General features: G+C 40.2%; 1 protein-coding gene across 1 annotated transcript in view; it reads right to left on the bottom strand.

The window, feature by feature from the left end:
* GPC3 (glypican 3) overlaps positions 1-21,993 on the bottom strand; it is a 409,440-nt gene that overhangs the window by 134,751 nt on the left and 252,696 nt on the right. The window contains exon 4 of the mRNA XM_081808236.1: positions 2,001-2,134. Coding sequence (XP_081664362.1) covers positions 2,001-2,134 — 134 coding nt within the window. The remainder of the gene's footprint in view (positions 1-2,000; positions 2,135-21,993) is intronic.

The raw sequence follows: 21,993 nt of genomic DNA, 5'->3' as shown, positions 1-21,993 counted from the left end.
AGACAAAGGAAAGTCAGGGGTTAAAGAAGGTCTGGAAAAATGACCAAATTTTGTCTTCCCAGAATGACAAAAACTTCCCAAAGATCCCCTATACTATAGGGAAATGGGTCTCAAATATTTGGTGCCAGGACCCCTGTGGCAGTTTGTAAATATGTCCACAAATTCTTTGATACTCCTTCCTTCAAGAAGTGGAATTTAATTTCCCTCCCCTTGAGTGTGGACGAGAATTGGGAACTCACTTCTAAAAAATTGATGTCAGAATTGACAGTGTCACTTCCCAGACTAGGTCAGAAAAGACATCACAGCTTGCTCCTTGCTCTCTTCCATGGATCGCGTTTTACTGGGGAAGCCAGCAGCCATGCTGTGGGGACACTCACGAGGTCCATGTGGTGAGGGACCGAGGCCTCCTTTCAACAACCAGCACTAACTTGCTAAGTGAGCCACTTTAGATCTACACTTCGTATGACTACAGCCCCAGAAACTGACTGAAATTTCTTTAGAGACTGACAACCACCCAGCTAAGCTGTTCTCAAATTCCTGACAGAAACTGTGAGATAATGTTGGTTGTTCTAAATCACTATGTTTTGGGGTAATTTGTTATGTAGCAGTGGATAACTAATATAACTCCTTTATACTCTTAAAAATGAGTGAGGGCCCCAAAGAGATTTGTTTGTACGATATATATCTTTTGATACTTTCAGTTTTAGAAATTAAAACTCAGGGAAAAAATATTTATTTATTAATTTTAAACTAACAATGAGCCATTACGTGTTAACATAAATACTATTTTTATGGAAAAAAAATAGTGAGAAAGTGATATTGGTTTTGCCTTTTTAGAAAATATCTTTAGCCTGGCTTAATAGGAGACAGCTGAATTCTCCCATTGGCTTCTGCATTCAATCTGTTGCAATGTGTTGTTTTGGTTGAAGTATATAAACAAAACCCAGGTTCACATGGATACGTAGTTAGCAAAAGGAGCATCTCACAGACTCCCTGAAAAGGGTCTCTGGGACTTCCTGGGTCCTTGAGTCACACTCTAAAACAGTTGCTACAGGGAAACTAGAAATCCATTCGGTGGGAAGTCAACAAAAGAGAAGAAAATGGGACTTCCTGAAATGCTTCTTTGGAGGATTATCTCTCAAGCACCCTTACCGCCTTCTCTCACTCCAAACTGGATCATATATGACTCAGAGTTATCACTTCAAAAGTAAGTGGATATGAATGGCATAATTTAGCCTACATCTGAGATGTTACTGATTTCATCTCTTAATTTTCCATCTGTAGGCCAGTCTCTCCCAATTCCCTCAAAGTCATCAGGAAGCAGAGCTCATGTCTGGCTATTCTTGAGCCAGTGGCAGGCTTGGGGACATGTGCAGTCCTTTTGGGAAGGCACCTCTCCTAGATTTGTGTTGGGATTCCCATCCAATGTCTACCCCTTATTTGTAACCATGAAGCTAGAACAGGGGAAGAGGTCATCTGGATGAGGGGAGGAGGAATGAAGAGAATCAGAAACAAACTGCAATTTAGTCCCCTGACTGCTGTCTTAAGAAACAGAAACTGAATCCTTCCTTTTATATACTTAGAAGAGTGTATAGAATGTGCAGTACGTGTACACACATGAGTGTGTCTTGCCAGTTTCTCTCTGGTGAACTTGACCTGGACTGTTAATAATAGGAAAGCCACAAGCGAAGCCATAAAACTGTGAGACCAGATCACAAGCAGAAAACGTTTTGTTTAATCAATAAATGTCTTGAATAGAGAAGTCCATTCCACCTTGTTTTGCTCTGCTGGATATCTACATAGGGTAACTTTACATTTAAATATGGCTTAGATATAATATGATACCTTTCTTCTTTAGCATTGACAAATGGTAGAATTTAATCAAACTCTACTCAAAAGAACAAAATAGTGCGTGTTTAAGAAGCTTCACTCCAAAGATTTTTGACCTTACAACACAATTGCTAATTGTACGCTGAAATAGAGAAAAAAAACCCTCTCACCTCCTTCGGCTGGATAAGGTTTCTTCATGTTCTACATGAGCAACTTTTAATACCTTCTTGTCAATAAACAGATCTTCAGGATAATAAGCAGATCTATATTGGCGTTGTTGAGACTGGGCGCATAACTTGCCAATCTGAAAAAGAAATGCAATATAATTATATGATACTTTCACAGATATGATAGTAGAAACAAATTCTGAAATGCACTTCAATGTCTTCCCCCAATTTCTTTTTAAAGAGCAGAACGAAGCTATTACTGGAGTCGAAAAAGGTGATAGGCTTCTAAGGCAAAGAGCCATCTGTGAAAAAGAAGGCTGAAGACTGGTGGGGGTCGGAGGGGGGGGGACTCTGAGCACAGACTATTCAAAGGTTTCCTAAGATGAAAAATGCTTTTCCTCTATGGTGAACTGCACATTTGAGAGGACCCTCTACACAAGACTTAAGCTATTGATACCTGTCAATGGCCCTTGGTATTTATACGAATGAAGAAGTTCGCAAATGGGAATTACAAAGTTTAGAAAGAACCCGTGCGGGAGGTGAGGGGGTGTGAGAGATGCGGAGAGTAGCCTGTTAATAGAGCAGCCTTCCATGCAGAGAGTTCTGTCAGAAGACCCAGGGTAGAGTATTCTGAAAAATGCCAATGTAGTTGCTCATCTGGCTTTTGTAAAAACGCCCAAGGGAAGGAAGAAGGCAAGCCAACGAATCAATCGCCAGTGTGGTCAGCTCTGAATCACATTATCATTGAATAAGTCCAGGGCCAAGAGTACTAAAGGACACAGGTGCTCAAGAAAGCCTATCTCCTCTCCTCCCTCGCTCTTTCCCTCCCTCCGCCCTTCCTTCCTCTTCCGTTCCTTCCTTCGTTTCTCTGTCCGTTCACTTGTTCATTCAAAAGTACTTGTTGGATGCCTCCCTCGAAAGCTTAGTTCTCTGACACTCATGTGGCAATGATTAAAAGATGGCATCAGCTTTCTTATCTCAATTCTAAATGATGTGGTTCAATTATTTGTAGGTTTCTATTTTTGCATTTTCAGACAAAAGCCTAAAATGAACTTCTATATAAAGAAGTATGTATTAACACGTCTCCCTTATGCCAGACACTAAGCTAAATGTCATCACTCCCATTTTAGAGGTGAAGAAACTGAGGTTTGGGGAGGTTAAGTTACTTGCTTGTGGCAAATATGCAGTGGATTCATTGTCTGACTTCAAAGCTTACACAATATCACCTCCCTAGAAGATGATGCTTAGTTTCCAGTTGCTTATACTCTCTCTCTCTCTCTTTTTTTTTTTTTAAAGGAACTCCCAGTCCTCAAAAACATAGCCAACATAGCCAAGGTGAATATATAGATTGTATACTTTAGGAAAAATATTAGAAATACCTGGTGAAGACAGAGGTTATATCTTTGGTACTTCTGTACCTCCACGGAATTCAGACTGAATTTTGCATGCTGTTAGGCACTCAGTAAAGGCAAATTAATTAAAATGAATGGAAGGAAACTCCTAGTATCAGGCCTGGCACACCATTTTACTGACAGGCCATGGGCTGCGTGTGGTCATCCATTTCTGGATTTCTCAAGATGTCCCCCATAACATTTACGAAGCTATCTATGTCTTTCTAAAAGCAAAAATGGCATTTGGCTTGTAGAGCTTTGGAAAGTTTTCCATATGTAAATCAATTCTTGAATTAGAAAAAAAAAGAATCTTAAGTCAGTAGTGGCATCATATCCACTGATGAAAGACAGCGCCTATAGTCTGATATTCAGACCAGCTATTCTCAGTAGTAGATCTTAATGGGAAGGAAATGAGAGGTGCAGACATTTTGAAATATTCCGCTTGCCTGTGGAATGTAGGATATTGAATTTTGCAGATGTGTTTATGAAATGCTATTTGACTTGGGCAGATATTAACTTCAAATGAAGAATCTGTATTCTCTGAGTTTACCCGAATTGACGGTGCTTTAGGCGAGGGGGCTGCCTGGCTGGACTGGGGAGTTTGGTTCTAATCACTTCCAAAGTTTACAAGGCAGATACAAATAACTGAGGGCAGACCGTGCATCCTAAAATTATGTTCATAGACATATACATGTTTACTTTGTCACACAGCCGGGGAACATTCGTGGACCCAAACCTTGATCTCTACTCCATAAATCTCTATTTATTACTCCGTGAACATACATCAGTGTGAGAATCTATTTCACCAGGATCAAAGTATTCTTGGCACATTCAGGAGCACGAGACACATTCTCTTGACCGACACCTGTTCCAAAGCCAGCACCAAAATCAAAATCGTTCACACATCTTTCATGGTAGCTTGTCTACTCACAAACCACAGCTGTGAAACCTGCCTCCGCATTGAAAGTCTGCCCTTTGTATCCGTGAATACTAATTGGGCCACAGCAAGACTTTAAAGTTTCTAACCCCCCACTTTATTGGAAAGGGGGTGCAGCCGAGGCAAAAGTAGGAAGGTTAAGAACAAATGAGAATGTAGCCAGTGTGACTTTTCTTCCCAAGCCACCCAATGTGGCATTATCGGGCAGACTCCCCAAGTCTCCGTGTGGGGTAAGGGGCAAACAATGGTGTCCTGCCCATGCCCCCAACCCACCCCCATCTGAAATCTGCCACATCTTATCAGATGGGCTGTATTTTCTTCCACAAATCTACCATGAAGCAAATTCATCTCATATACAAAGCATTTGTCAAATGTAGGCCCTCCCCCTTGGGGCTCTTCTCTCCACATCTTTTACCTCCACACTGTCTGAGCTGCAGGTGAAGATTATGAGCTCATTTTGAGAGGTGGCCACAAAAAGAAAACATAATTTACAAAGAAACGCAGTATTCACATTAAAGAGGTCCTTTCAGCATTACACTCGGGCAACATCAGGCGACGCCTGGAGGCCTGGGTCTCACTCTAGAGCCGCACTTGCTGAAGAAGCACCAGCCTCTCGAGTGGCATTTTAGAACTCCGAGTACTGCCCAAGAGTTTGGGGCTCTTAAACAACAAGTGCAATCCACTTTCTTCCCACTGACTAATGTACCTGGTCAAGGGTGCCGCTATCTTGAAATTTAGTTAGCGTGAGTGGATTTATTAGACAGGCGAGTGTCTCTATCAGTAGGCCTGGAATAGAAAACCCTTTCGTTTTCCACAAACTGTGATTCCTAATGGTGCATTTATTCATGTGCCAGAACCTATGGCAGGGAAAGCAATGGTGCTCTGAGGTGTTACAAGACTTGAAACCTAAGGAGGCAGGGCCTCGGGGTGCCTGGGGGGTGGGTGCAGTCGGTTGGGCACCTGACTCTTGGTTTTGGCTAAGGTCACGATCTCAGGGTCATGGGATCGAGCCCCACATCAGGCTCTGTGCTCAGTGGTGGAGTCTGCTTGGGATTTTCTCTCCTCTCCCTCTGCCCTTCCCTACGGTGTGCTTTCTCTCTCTCAAATAAATAAATAAATCTTAAAAAAAAAAAAAAACAGAAGGCAGGGCTTCTGACCATACCCATGGTCAGAAGGTCATCCTAGCAACCCTAGGACCATTCTTTTCTAAGCAGGGTCCCGAGCACTGGCTTTGTACATGCATGAGAAGACTATACCACGAGGGCAGCCATGTATGGTGAAAAGCCCAGTAGACTGGGCCTCAAGAGACCTGGCCTACAACCCCATTTCTACCTGTCACCCATAACAAGCCTTCCTTTTGACCTGGTCCCACAGCTTCACTCCACCTGTCACTCGGGTCTCATGCAAAAAAGGAAGATATGATATGTGAAGTGCCATATTTGATTCTGAACTCCTCTGAAAAAAAAAGGTGAAAATGACTTTTTTTAAAAAAAGATTTTATTTATTTGAGAGTGAGAGAAAGAGCGGGGAGAGGAGCAGAGGGAAAGGGACAAGCAGACTCCCCACTGAGCATAGAGCCCCACTCTGGGCTTGATCCTACGACCCTGAGATCATGACCTGAGCTAAAATAAAGAGCCAATACTCAACCGACTGAGCCACCCAGGTGCCCCTGAAAATGACTTTTCTTTTTTTTTTTTTTTTAAGATTTTATTTATTTATTCATGAGAGACACAGAGAGAGAGAGGCAGAGGGAGAAGCAGGCTCCCAAGGAGCAGGGAGCCCGATGCGGGACTTGATCCCAGGACCCTGGGATCATGACCTGAGCCGAAGGCAGACGCTTAACCATCTGAGCCACCCAGGCACCCGAAAATGACTTTTCAAGTAGAATATGTTACCAAAGATTTTGAAACCATGCAAAGCATTTGGTTTGAGGCAGTTCACACAGGCACCCCATAACTGACATGTCAAGAAATGCAGATACCCCATTGGTTAAAATATAACTATACTGATTCTCAGGCCCCATTTGCTGTTGGTTCTGGAAACTCTCAGGTGACCAAAAAACTCAGACTTGATTTCTCCCTCTGAGTGACTGAGCAGAGAAAGTCTATGTTGTAAGTTTCTCAATAATACCAATACCTCACATTTGTAACATAATAACTGATTCCAGCCTCCTGCCTTACTAATAACTTCTCCATCCATTCTCCGTTCTTGATGATGAGTTCTACAACCCTCTGAGGCATACGGACCTGGTATTGTTGACCCCATTTTAGAGATAAGGAACCTGAGGCTCACAATGGCTAAGGAACTGAAGCAAAGTCATAATGGTAGTAGAGGGCAGAGCTAGGACTTGAACCCACATCCGCTTAACTCCAAAACCTAAGTTTATTTTTTAAAGATTTTATTTTTAAATAATCTCTACACACAACGTGGGGCTCTAACTTACAACCCTGAGGTCAAGAGTCACCCGCTCCACGACCTGAGCCTGCCAGGTGCCCTGAGTTTTTGGTTTTGATTTTTCCCCCTATGCCATTGATTTCTTGACAGAAATCAAGACAACAGGCTCTGGGCTTCCCAGTATTGAGTGTGGCCCAGCTTTGTAGTCCTGTGGACATCCCGTCCATAACTGGAGGAGAGTAATTATTACGAAGGATTAAAAAACATACTTTAAAGGAGGGCTAGTTATTAAAGATAAGCCAAAAACGGACATCCAGTTTTAACCGAAGTTTCAGGCAGTGTTTCTAGTGGGGTGATTTAAACTCTTTGGCCTGCCAGGTAAGAGTGAATTAGTAATCATCCTAAAGCACTGGATGTCCGGGTCTGTGGGCGAGGTGGCTTGCTGCAGGCTGTCCCTGGACCTTGACTGACTGCTGAAGCCAGATTCTTGAATTGGCTACAAAATCTGTAATTCCTACGATTTAACCCAGGTCTAGTCTGATGTCTGGCCCGACTATATTCTTTATAGTTTCCCCCAACTGGAGATTCCTGGTTGATCCTAGGGCTACAAAAAATACAACAGGTTTAAGCCTTTAGCTCCAACAGCCTAAAAGATGAGAAAATGGGGGAAGAGATGCAAATACATTAAAGAGTATCTCTGACTCTCTCCCACTCTTAACTAGCCCTACAGATCTGTTTTTGTGCTTGGTTTTTAAAAAACAGATTAAAAAAATAAAAACAGAGGGGCGCCTGAGTGGCTCAGTCGTTAAGCGTCTGCCTTCGGCTCAGGTCATGGTCCCAGGGTCCTGGGATCGAGCCCCGCATCGGGCTCCCTGCTCTGCGGGGAGCCTGCTTCTCCCTCTCCCACTCCCTCTGCTTGTGTTCCCTCTTTCACTGTGTCTCTCTCTGTCAAATAAATAAATAAAATCTTTAAAAAAAAAAATTAAAAAAAAAATAAAAACAGATGAAGGAAAGGCTTTACATTTTTTCTTTTTTTTTCAGGAAGTAAACTCTATGCCCAACGTGGGGCTTGAATTCACAACCCTAAGATCAAGAGTTGCAGGTTCTACTGACTGAGCCAACCAGGCACACCAATGTTTTCCTTCTCAAGAGATAAGTAAGAGGTGTGTGGGTGTGTGTGTGTTTTAACTTACATGGCCCATAACAAGAGGAGGAAGGGGAGGGAGAAATAGAAACAGAAAGAGAGAAGTTCCCATTAGTGAGCCCGTAGAAGAGCCACAGACACCCCCTACTGCCTGGGAAACTCGACAGCCTTTGAGGAAGAAGACGGAGGTCTCACAGAATGGTACTCGGTGATCAGCACATCTCCTTCCCTCTCAAGAGCTGTTCCCGAGGTCGCCAAGACTTGAGGAGCTCTAGAGGATCTCTGCAGTTTTATTTAATTACGGAATAACTTTTCTGCTAGAATCCAGTTGATTACCGTGGCCCCAAAGAGTGCTTTTCTGAGAATGGTTGCTAAATAATTGGTGTAAATTTAGTTTGGGGTCATCAGTGGATTCATCAGAACCCCGAAGAATTAAACATGAAACTTCCTCTATGGTTATGCAATTTAAATACCAACTCTGATCCTGTGGTCCGCTCTGGAGGAGTATTACCTGTGACATTTATTTTAGGATACCTTGGGGGCTTGGGGATAGGGTGGGATGGGAATTCTGTAGGTTTCCAGCGGAAATAAAATAATGAACTTCAGTTCATTCTGTTGAATTGTCTATTACGCTGTTGTTCAGTTTCATTTAATTAAATCTTAAAAGTTTTAAAACAAAACATACATTGAAATTATGTGATCTACAACATAAACTTTTTAATAGTGGTAACCATGCTCATTTAACAATTCTACAGGTATAATAACAATGCTAATATATGTTAATGTTTAGTCTGTGGTTAATGTTTTGTCTTGTTAATTTCCCCAGGGCTTTTATTACTGATTTAAATCTGCCACACTACTCAACTGATTGCACTGCTTCCACGAACTGCATGAAAGTAGCTCAAATGAATACTGATTAACAGAAATGAACAAACATTTGCCTGGGCAAACCATTCTTATTATATGCTTGTAATCATTACATATATTTTCTTACAATGAGATGGGCATGGCAGGCATTTTCCACTCATTTTTCCTACAAAAAATATGCATATGAGCATTAAATTAATTTATAACCTTGTACTTCAGGAAGCACATCATTATTAATTAACTATTGATTGATCTGGATATAGGGCACAGAGGATAATGAACAGACCTGGTGACAATGTGTTTTTTTTTTCCTGCCACAGACGTTTGGCTGTGACTCATCATTAATTGCTTGACCATTAAAATGAAAGTTGCTAATAAACTATAATGCATTATGAATCATGCTATTTTAGGAAATCAGGTGTCATTGTGTGAACCTTCCATTCAAGTCATCTCTTTATTTTTTCTTTAAAGATTTTATTTATTTATTTATTTGTCAGAGAGAGAGAACACAAGCAGGGGGAGTGGCAGACAGAGGGAGAAGCACGCTCCCCGCTGAGCAGGAGCCCGATGAGGGACTCGATCCCAGGACCCTGGGATCATGACCTGAGCCGAAGGCAGATGCTTAACCGACTGAGCCACCCAGGTGTCCCTCAAGTCATCTCTTTAAATAAACTGGAATCCAAAAAAGGGGAACTTGTCCTGCAGATCAGTATGCTGTTCAGTGGAACTACAGCATTATACTATAGCGAAAAGAGCACACAATTTGGAGTCAGGAGACCTGGGTTCTAGTCCCATTCTCTTCCTGTTTCAGTGACTCTACACAAGTCCTTTAATTTCCTTCAGCTTTCTCGTCTGCAGAGTGGAAATAACAACACTGCCTGCCATGCCTAGCAGCTGTGTGAGGAGCAAAGAAACTAGGGGGTGAACGTGCAAAGTCGGCCACATCCAGACAGAAATACGACTCATTCATTCTGTAAGTAGGGACTGCTCACCTTCTGCAGCCTGCCGTGCGTGTCAGCATCCTGGCTCCGCTGGTCACGTACATTGCTAGCTCTAAGTACTACTTGGAGGAGATCTTTAACTGGGGACTTTTGGAAGGCAGCAAAAGGGTTTGATGAGATTGGGTCCCAACTCTGAACGGGAAGCACAGTGAGTCTGCCGGTGTTCCTTGCGCATCCATCACAGTCTCTTGTCTTTGCTCTGGGATACCTAGAATATCCCCTTCTGTTCTTCAGGGCCCCAATTACTGACGGTGACAAATCATCTTTGCTGGTTACCCGCTGTCTCTAACCTGCATGGCGATGGATGCTATGGGGCTGGGAAACAGGTTTCTTTTTTTTTTTCTTTCTTTTTTTAAAGATTTTATTTATTTATTTGACAGAGAGAGACACAGCAAGAGAGGGAACACAAGGGCGCCTGGGTGGCTCAGTTGGTTAAGCGACTGCCTTCGGCTCGGGTCATGATCCTGGAGTCCCGGGATCGAGTCCCACATCGGGCTCCCTGCTCAGCAGGGAGTCGGCTTCTCCCTCTGACACTCCTCCCTTTCATGCTCTCTGTCTCTCATTCTCTCTCTCGCAAATAAATAAAGTCTTAAAAAAAAAAAAAGAGAGAGGGAACACAAGCAGGGGGAGGGGGAGAGGGAGAAGCAGGCTTCCCGCGGAGCAGGGAGCCCGATGCGGGGCTTGATCCCAGGACCCTGAGATCATGACCTGAGCCGAAGGCAGATGCTTAACGACTGAGCCACACAGGCACCCCGGGAGACATGTTTTCAATACCCTTTTGTGGAAGGGACTTGGCATTTTACTGATTTATATTTGCCACAAGTGGATTCTGAGTTGAAAAATAGAATCCTGCACGTGTGCCTCACACTTCTTACGCAATACCAATCCCTTCCCAGGACTGGGAACCCAGGGCAGTATTGCTTAATCACATACGGCCAATATGACCAATATGGTGGGGGTTAAAAGAGAACTTCATGTAGCCAAAACATTCAATACCGAATTCAAATACCACTCCTCCAAATGCACTCCTCTGCTTGCGTCCCCTATCCCAGTGGAAAGGAATAATCACCTATTTACTCAGCTGAAACCAAAGCATATCTGATTTCACCCTCTCTCTTATTTCCCTATGTCCAGCCATTTAAGTTTGGGGCTTTTTCTGTTCTTATAAATAACTTTTAACCCTGTGCGCTTTTCTTCACCCTCAGGTCTAGGATACTATTAACTGTCTCTTAGAACAGTGCTTCTCAAACTTCAATAAGTATACAAATCATCCGGGAGTCTTATTCATGTAGATTCACATACAGTAAGTCTAGAGTGAGTTCTGAGATGAGCCGCAAGGCCCCAGCGTGGTGGTTCTCAAAGTGTGGCCCCCCCAAATGAACAGCATCAGTATCACCTGGGAACTTGTTACGTACAAATGCAAATTTTAAGGCCCAGCCTTAGACCTACTGAAGCAGAAAGATGGGGAGTAGGGTCCAGCCATTTGGTTTAACAAGCCCTCCAGGGGATTCTGATACACACGCAGATTGGAAAGCCAATGCCACATAGATTATCCCAACATCCTCTTAATTGGTCTCCCAAGCTCCAGTTTTGACCTCCCCCGGATTCATCCCCTCTAACTGTAGTTCTCTGAGACCATCTCAGGAAGTTCTAGAGGTCAAACCTAGCTCCATAATAATACTAAGACTTTGTTTGCCCTTTCCACTCTTATTCCCTCAGAAATATATAAAGGGATTTTCCAGAGGCTACATAATGTGTAATGAAATCTTTGCCCTGGAATATGTGTTTGTGCATTCTAAAAGTTTCTAAAATAGCTGGTTTAGGGGACAAATACATGCACTTTTCAGAGGTTAATTTATTCTCAGTATTTAGTGCTACTATTAGACCTACTATAATCTTTGTTATCTCATTCTCATTTAATAAATTGTTACTTTGAAATCTAAAAGTTTTGTGTCTAGAAAGAAGTTTCTACCACCAATGTCAAAGAGGTTACTGTGTTCTCCTCTAGGATTTTTATGGTTTCAGGTCTCACATTTAGGTCTTTAATCCATTTTGAGTTTATTTTTGTGTATGGTGTAGGAAAGTGGTCCAGTTTCATTCTTTTGCATGTAGCTGTCCAGTTTTCCCAGCACCATTTGTTTAAGAGACTGCCTTCAACAATATCCCCATTGGGTATTCTTTCCAACTCTGCAATGTTCATTAATTTCTCCACTGTTGTGTGTGCTTCTTCATCTACTATAATACCATGCCCCACACGATGCTTTAATGGCTTTTCCATTTCTATTCTGAAAAAACCATAACAAACAATTTTGACTTTTACATAGCTCATAACATCTACTTTTAAATATTTAATTCCTTTTTCTTTAAACTCTGAATAATTGATTTCAAGATGACACTATACCTTAGGTCACACTATAGTGCTATTCTGAAATGTTCTGTTGCATCAGACACAGTAAGATAAATTATTAGTGTCTATACAGCCAAAGGAATGATAGCTTTTTGTCATATTCTTGTTTCTTAATTATGGTTGCAATCTACTGTGTAGGTTCTACCTTTCTGTGATTCAGAGAACTCTGATAGGTCAGTTTAACACCTTTTAGCATCTTTAGACCTAGATATGTCTCCTGAGGCAAGGGGAACAAAAGCAAAAATAAACTATTGGAACTACATCAAAATAAAAAGCTTCTGCACAGCGAAGGAAACAATCAAGGAATGGGAGAAGATAATTGCAAATGACATATCTGATAAAGGGTTAGTATCCAAAATAAATAAAGAACTTATCAAGCTCAACACCCAAAAACCAAATAATCCAATTTAAAAATGGGCAGAAGACATGAATAGATATTTTTTTTTAAAGATTTTATTTATTTATTTGACAGAGAGAGAGATAGCGAGAGCAGGAACACAAGCAGGGGGAGTGGGAGAGGGAGAAGCAGGCTTCCCGCCAAGCAGGGAGCCCGACGTGGGACTCGATCCCAGGACTCTGGGATCATGACCTGAGTCGAAGGCAGACGCTTAACGACTGAGCCACCCAGGCGCCCGACATGAACAGATATTTTTCCAAAGAAGATATATAGCTGGCCAACAGACACACAAAAAGATGCTCAACATCATTCATCATCAGGGAAATACAAATCAAAACCACGATATCACCTCACACATGTCATAATGGCTAAAATCAACAACAAAAGAAACAACAGGTGTTGGTGAGGATGTGGAGAAAGGGGAACCCTTGTGCACTGTTGCTGGGAATGCAAACTGGTGTAGCCACTCTGGAAAGCAGTATGGAGGTTCCTCAAAAAATTAAAAATAGAACTACCCCATGATCCTTCTAGGTATTTACCCAAAGAATACAAAAATACTAATTCCAAGGGATACATGCACCCTGATATTTATAGCAGCATTATCTACAATAGCCAAATCATGGAAACAGCCCAGGTGTCCATCGACCGATGAATAGATAAAGATGATGTGGTATATATACACAATGAAAAATTAGCCAGCCATCAAAAAGAACAAAATCTTGCCATTTGCAACAACATGTATAGAGCTAGACAGTAAAATGCTAAGCGAAATAAGTCAGAGAATGACAAATGCCATATAATTTCACTCATACTTGGAATTTAAGAAACAAAACAAATGAACAAAGGGGAAAAGAGAGAGAAAGAGATACAAACCAAGAAATGACTCTTAACTACAGAGAACAAACTGATGGTCACCAGAGGGGAGGTGGGTAGGGGGATGGGTGAAACAGGTGATGGGGATAAAGGAGGGCACTTGTCGGGATGAGCACCGGGTATTGTATGGAAGTGATGAATCGCTATATTGTACACCTGAAACTAATATTACACTGTATGTTAACTAACTGGAACTTAAATAAAAACTTGAAAAAAAGAATTGGTGGTATTGCTGAAAAAACAACAACATTGTAGAGTTGACATTGCCGAATGCCTACTGGATAAAGAGTCAGTAGAGGGAATTATGCCGCCTTCCAATGAAAGAAACTAAAGATTTAGCTGCAAACATAGAGATGGGGGCTTACTGTCGCCTCAGTGGAATTGTTTTTGCCTTTCAAATAGACAAATCTACAGACATGAACTGGATTTGCTGTTTTGCTTATGTTTATCCAGTATCGGCACCAACTAATCATTGAAGAAGATCTGTAAGTGAGAGCTTTGGGAGAGAAACATGAGTAGTGCTGAAACAGTCCCAGTGTTGAATGACATTGTTGAAATTCATGGTTTATCCTCAAGCAATGGCATGAGTCAGGGCTGTGGCACCAAACTCTGAGATGGTAATCATTTTATTTTTCACTGCTAAGCACTCCCACTTTTTTAAAAATCCTGTTTCAGGAGTGCCTGTGTGGTCCAGTCATTTGGGAGTCTGACTCTTGGTTTCAGCTCGGGTCATGATCTCGGAGTTGCACTCGGTGTGGAGTCTGCCTGTCCCTCTCCCTCTGCTCCTCCCCACCCCCCCCCACTCTCTATTGCTCAAATAAATAAATAAAATCTTTTAAAAAATAAAATAAAAAAATTAAAAATCCAGTTTCATTTAAGAAGGAACTTGAAGAAGCAGTACAAAATAATTTTAGTAAATCTTGACCCTTGACGACATGTCTTTTTTAACATTATGAGTGATGAAATGAAAAGTATGCATAAAGTACTTCTGTTACATACTGAAGTATGATGATCGTCTAGAGGAAGAGCCCATGCATGACTGAGCTGAGATGAAGCAGGCACTTTTTTCATGAAACATTATTTTTATACAAAAGACTGACAGACAAACTAATGTTATTCACACTTGAGTATTTGGCAGGCATTTTCTTTAAAAGGAACAAAATGAGTCTATTACTTCAAGGAAAACAACTGACACTGTAGCCAATGATAAAATTTGCACTATCAGCGTTTCCAGTTTCACATATAAGGAACTTAGAAGTTGCCACTCCATCCTAACAAGAAGCTAAACAGACTGAAAAATCGACTCTTCTTGGATCCATAAGAGAAGGAAGGACAGAGGGACAGAGGGACAGAGGGACAGAGGATAAACCCCTGTCACCAAGACTGGAGAGATAAGACAGGCAAATATAGGGAGTCAGAGCTCAGCAGAGCAGAGAATCAGAAGCAGAAACCACCTTGGGACCCAGTGCTGGGGTAGGAAAACTGGAATTGTAATTGACAAAGCGCTGGAAGCTTAGTGCAGAAAACTCTGAGAGCTAAAATACTCAGGGAGACCCGGTCATAAGGAGGCCTCCACAATATTATGAAATTTACCTGCAGGAGCCTGACCAGATTCCCATAGTAAATATCAGAGAAAAATTCCCTCAGGCTTCCAGCAAGGAGAGGAGAAAAGGAACCATTTTGAAATACACCAGGGCACTCCGTTCTTCTTAACAAGTCCTGCTCTAAGAAGAAACTAGTTAACCAAAGCCTAAGCTGCTGGGGTATTATCAGAGCCTAACTCACCTGGGGAAGGAAAATACCCAACTCTAGCCCACTCTAGCCATCCTGCACCACCTAATGGGGGATTAAAAAAAAAAAAACAAAAAACCAGAAACACCTGTGAAGTTCACCATCCAGAGGCATAGGCTCATTAAAAGATTGAGACTTAATCATAGAATTGTAGAATGCCTCTCCTCACCCTACACCTTACCATCACATTACTAAAAGCCTATTTATGGCAACTCTTTTTAACAAGTACATCATGTCCAGCTATCAAGAAAAAAATTACAAGGCATGCCAAAAGGCAAAAAACACAATTTGAAAAGACAGAGCAAACATCAAAACAAGACATGGCAAGGATGTTGGAATTATCAGACTGGGAATTTAAAACAACTATGATTTATTAATAATGGATAAAGAAAACAGCACTCAAGAAAAGACTGGCAATGTAAGCAAAGACATGGAAATCCTAAGAAGGAATCAAAAAGAATGCTAAAGAGAAAAAACAATAACAGAAATGAAGAATGGTTTTGACAGGATTATTAGTAGACTGGACACAGCTGATGAAAGAATCTCTAAGCTAGAGGATATAGCAATAGAATCCTCAAAGACCAAAAAGCAGGGGTGCCTGGGTGGCTCAGTCAGTCAAGAGTCCGACTCTTGGTTTCAGCTCAGGTCATGATCTCAGGGTTGTGAGATCGAGCCCCATGTTGGGCTCTACACAGAGCATGGAGTCTGTTCAAGGTTTTTTCCCCTCCCTCCCCCTCCCACTCTTGCACATATGTGTGCATGCTCTCTCTCTCTAAAATAAATAAAACCTTTTTTTTAAAAACCCCAAAAGCAAAGAGAACAAAGACAGAACAAAACAGAATAGAATATCCAAGGACTGTAAGACAACCACAAAACGGGTAACATATGCATAATGGGAATACCAGAAGGAGAAGAAAGAGAGAAAGGAATAGAAGTATTTGAAAAAATAACGACTGAGAATTTCCCCAGATTAATGTCAGACACCAAACCACAGATCCAAGAAGCTTAGAGAACACCAAGCAGGATAAATGTAAAACAAAGGAACAGAAGGGGCGCCTGGGTGGCTCAGTCTGTTAAGCGGTTGCCTTCGGCTCAGGTCATGATCCCACGGTTCTGGGATCAAGCCCCAGTTGGGCTCCCTGCTTGGTGGGGAGCCTGCTTCTTCCTCTTCTCCCCACTCATGCTCTCTCTCACTATCTCTGTTGCCTTCTCTGTCTCTCTGTCTCTCTCTCTCTCAAATAAATAAATAAAATCTTAAAAACAAAAACAAAGGAACAGAAAACAAACAAACAAAAAGAAACCAAACTACACCTAGGCATGCCACTTTCAAATTATAGAAAATCAAAGATAAAGAAAAAATTGTGAAAGAAGTCAGGGGAGAAAAAAAAAACACCTTCCCTATAGAGGAACAAAGATAAGAATTACATCTAGCTTTTCTTCAGAAACCATGCCAGCAATACAGAGTGGAGTAAAATATTTAAAGTGTTGAGAGAAAAAAGTCACCAACCTAGAATTCTGTATCCCGAAAAATTAACCTTTAAAAGTGAAGGAGAGGGAGGTGCCTGGGTGGCTCAGTAGGTTAAGCGTCTGCCTTTGGCTCAGGTCATGATCCCAGGGTCCTGGGATCAAGCCCCACATCGGGCTCCCTGCTCAGTGGGGAGTCTGCTTCTCCCTCTCCCTCTGCCTCTCTCCCCAGTTTGTACTCTCTCTCTCAAATAAATAACTAAAATCTTTAAAAAAAAACAGTGAAGGAGAGGAATGCAAATCAAAACCCAATGAGATATCACCTCACACCTGTTAGAATGGCTAGTATCAAAAGACAAGAAATAACAAGTGTTGGTGAGGATGTGGAGAAAGGGGAACCCTTGTGCACTGTTGGTGGGAATGCAAACTGGTGCAACCACTATGGAAAACAGTATAGAGGTTCCTCAAAAAACAAAATAGAGAACTACCATATGATCCAGCAATTCCACTTCTGAATATTTACCTGAAGAAAATGAAACACCAATTCAAAGAAATATATACATCTCTATGTTCACTGCAGCATTATTTACAATAGCCAAGATATGGAAGCAGCCCAAGTGGCCACCAACAGCTAAACAGATAAAGAAGATGTGATATTATATATATATTATATATATTGGATATTATATATATGGATATTGGATATTATATATATTCATATCCAGTATATATATTCAATATATTTCCAATATATATATTCATACATCCATTATATAACATTCATATATAATGGAATATTACTCAGTCATAAAAAGAATGAACTCTTTCCATTTGCAACAACATGGATGAACCTAGTGAAATAAGTCAAACAAAGACAAATACCATATGATTTCACTTCTATGTGGAATCTGAAAAACAAAACAAAACAAAACAGAAACAGACTCATTGACACAAACTGGTGATTGTCAGAAGGGAGGGGAGTGGAGAGATGAGCAAAATAAGGCATGGGAATTAAAAGGTGCTCACTTCTAGTAATAAAGTAAATAAGACACAGGGATACAATGCATTAGGGAATATAGTTAATGATTTTATATAGGGAATACAGTTAAGGATATCATAACAATTTTGCATAGTGACAGATGGTAGCTAGATTTATTGTGATCACTTTGTAGTGTATATAAATGAATGACTATGTTGTACACTTGAAACTATTATAATATTGTATGTCATCTACACTTCAATTAAAAAATATGAAGGAAAAATACTTTCTCAGACAAACAAAAATTAAGGGAATTTGTGGCTAGTAGATCTGCCTTGTATGAAATGTTAAAAGAAGTTCTATAGAGGGATGGAAAATATTATAGGTCAGAAACTCAGATCTCCATAAAGAAAGGAAGAGCACTGAAGAAACGATAAGTGAAGGTAAAACAAAAATAAAGACGTTTTCTTATTCTTAACTGATCTAACAGATAAAAGTTTGTTCAAAATACTAATAACAACAATGTGTTTGATTATGTATGCTATGTATATATCTTATGCATATATCATATATGCATATATAAATGAAATGAATGTCAATAATATAAAGGATAGGAAGAAGGAATTGGGATTATTTTGCTATTATAAGGAACTTAACAAGACTCATGAAGTGGTATAGTGTTATTTGAAAGTGGACCTGGATTATTTGTAGATGTATATTGCAAACTCTAGGGCAATCACTAAAAAACATTTTAAAAAGAACTAAAACTGATATACTAAGAAAGGAAAAAATGGAATCACATAAAAAGCTAAATTAAAACCACAAAAGGCAGAAAAATAGTGAAAGACCAAAACAGGAACAAAGAACAAGGGCAACAAATAGAAAACACAGTAAAGAATATGGTAGATATTAATCCAAGTATATAAATAATCCTTTGAATATCAATAGTTTAAATGCATCAATTAAAAGACAGAGATTGTCAAAGTGGATCAAAAAACATGACTTGATAGTATATGTTTTCTACAAGAAACCCATTTTATTCATTTTTTTTTTAAAGATTTTATTTATTTATTTGACAGAGAGAGACACAGCAAGAGAGGGAACACCAGCAGGGGGAGTGGGAGAGGGAGAAGCAGCTTCCCGTGGAGCAGGGAGCCCGATGCGGGGCTCAATCCCAGGACCCTAGGATCATGACCTGAGCCAAAGGCAGACGCTTAACGACTGAGCCACCCAGGTGCCCCAAGAAACCCATTTTAAATATAAAGATGCATAAAGATTAGAAGTAAATGGATGGAGAAAAATATATCATGCTAACACTAATCAACACTAATATAGCAGGAGTGATTATATATAATTTCAGACACAGCAGACTTCAAAGTAAGAAAAGTTATCAGGGATAAGGAAGGGCATTACATAATGATAAAGAAGACATAACAGTTCTTAACATGTATGTGCCTAACAACAGGGCATCAAATTATATGAGGCAAAACCTGATAGATCTGCCGGACAAATGGATGAATCTACTATCACACTTGAAGACTTCAACACCCCTCTTTCAGAAATGGACACATCCAGCAGGCAGAAAATCAGTAAGGACACGGTAGAACTTAACAACAGCATCAATCAGCAGGATATAATTGACATAGGCAGACTCCTTCATCCAACAACAGCAGACAACACATTCTTCTTAAGCTTATGTGGAACATTCACCAAAATAGACCATATTCTGGGCCATAAATACAACTTAACAAATTTAAAAGAAAGGAAATCATACAATGTCTGTTCTCATGCCACAGTGAAATGAAACTAGAAATCAATAACAGAAAGATAACTGGAAAATCCCCCAAATACTTGGAGATTAGACCACATGCTCTAATTCACACATGGGTCAAAGAAAATTAAATGAAAATAAAAATACAACTTAATAGAATCTGTGGGATGCAGTGAAAGTACTGCTTAGAGGGAAATTTAGAGCACTGAATGCATATATTAAAAAAGAAGAAAGTTCTAAAGTCAATAATCTAAGTTTTTGCTTTAGGGAACTAGAAAAAGAAGAGCAAATTAAATCCCAAGTAAGCAGAAGAAAAGAAATAATACAAATTAGAGCAGAAATCAATGAAATTGAAAACAGGAAATCAATAGAGAAAATCAACAAAACCAAAAGCTAGTTCTTTGGAAGGATCAAAAACCTCTATAAGCCTCTAGCCAGGCTAAGAAAAAAAGAGAGAGGACACAAATTATTAACATCAGAAATGAAAGGGGACATCACTACAGATCCCATGGAAATTGAAATGAAACCCACTTAGGAATGCCCATAGGAATACTATGGACAACCCTATGCACACAGATTTGATAATCTAGGTAAACGGACCGATTCCTTGGAAGAAATAATCTGCCATAACTCACACACAAGAAAAAAACACATGATCTGAATAGGCCTGTATCTATTAAAGAAATTGAGTCAATAATTAACATCTTTCCAAAACAGAAAGAACCAGGCCCAGATGGGTTTGCTGGTGAATTCTATCAAACATTTAAGGAAGAAATTATACCAATTCTCTACAATCTCTTTCAAAAAACTTGGGGTGCCTGGGTGGCTCAGTCGATTGAACATCCAACTCTTGATTTAGGCTCAGGTCATGATCTCAGAGTTCTGAGATCAAGCCCTGTGTCAGGCTCTGCGCTGAGCAGGAAGTCTGCTTGAGATTCTCTTCCTCTCACTCTCCCTCTGCCCCTGCCCTCACTCGCTCTCCCTTTCGCTCTCTCAAAAAATAAATAAATCTTTAAAAAATAGTTAAAAATAAATTCAAAACTTTTTCACCATCAAGCAAAAATTATAATTTGGGAAAACTTACATCTTTTACTGCAAGCCTGACAGCCTCCCAATACTTAAAGGCTTTTCTGATGAGAAGGTAGTGACATTAATATATATGATATTTTGATGTTGTACAATGAAGTGTTAACTTTTGGCAGATCTGCCTAACTGAGTGAACCAGTATTTTTCAAATGACCAATGCAGTATGATACAAAATCACACAACGGCTAAAGATCCACTCAAAGTACAAGAAAGATTTTATTGTAACACAAAATAAAAAGTTAATTGATATGGTTTCAGATTCCATATTGTGGCTAACCTTTAAGAAACTATCACTTGTCGGGTGCCTGGGTGGCTCAGTTGGTTAAGCAACTGCTTTCGGCTCAGGTCATGATCCCGGAGTCCCAGGATCGAGTCCCACATCAGGCTCCCTGCTCAGCAGGGAGTCTGCTTCTCCCTCTGACCCTCCTCCCTCTCATGCTCTCTGTCTCTCATTGTCTCTCTCACAAATAAATAAAATCTTAAAAAAAAAAAAAGAAAAAAAAAGAAACTATCACTTGTCAAATTCTTGTGTAGTATCAGAGAAAAATAGCCTTAATTATGTAAAAAGCATATTAAAACACTTTTTTTTTCCAATTGTATATCTGTGTGAGGCCAAATTTTCATCAGTCTAACCAGACTGAGTGCAGAAGCCTATATGAGAATCCAGCTGTCTGCTATTAAGTCAGACATTAAGGAGATTTGCAAAATGTAAAACAATGCCACTCATCCCACTAAAATACTTTGTTTTGGAAAACACATCTACTTTCTTAGAAAAAAATACATGTGAACACATGATGACTTTATTAGTAGTATCTTAAATGAAATAGTAAACAAATATTATTTAAAATCCTCAGTTTTAACTTCTGACATGATAAATAACAATAGATATAATTCACATAAACAAGTCTCATTGGGGCTTCTGTAATTTTTAATTTTAATTTTAATTTATTTTTATTTATTTTTATTTATTTTTTTTTAAAGATTTTATTTATTTATTTGAGAGAGAGAATGAGAGACAGAGAGCTTGAGAGGGAGGAGGGTCAGAGGGAGAAGCAGACTCCCTGCCGAGCAGAGCCTGATGCGGGACTCGATCCCGGGACTCCAGGATCATGACCTGAGCCGAAGGCAGTCGCCCAACCAACTGAGCCACCCAGGCGCCCTATTTTTATTTTTTTTTAAAGGGGAAGGGTTATTATTCTCTTTGGAGAGGGTAGGAGATGACAAAGAAGTTTTCATAGATGAGGGTTTTTTTTTTAAATTTTTTTATTATGTTATGTTAATCACCATACATTACATCATAAGTTTTTGATGTAGTGTTCCATGATTCATTGTTTGTGTATAACATCCAGTGCTCCATTCACTATGTGCCCTCTTTAATGCCCATCACCAGGCTAACCCATCCCCCACACCCCTCCCCTCTAGAACCCTCAGTTTGTTTCTCAGAGTCCAGAGTCTCTAACGGTTCGTCTCCGCCTCCGATCCCCCCTCCTTCAT

The sequence above is a fragment of the Leptonychotes weddellii genome, chromosome X, assembly GCF_054177405.1.
Source record: "Leptonychotes weddellii isolate Sample4059 chromosome X, ASM5417740v2, whole genome shotgun sequence".
NCBI classification, from domain to species: domain Eukaryota; kingdom Metazoa; phylum Chordata; class Mammalia; order Carnivora; family Phocidae; genus Leptonychotes; species Leptonychotes weddellii.
The sequence above is the reverse complement of the archived record's forward strand: the minus strand, read 5'-3'. Positions and strand labels throughout refer to the sequence as shown.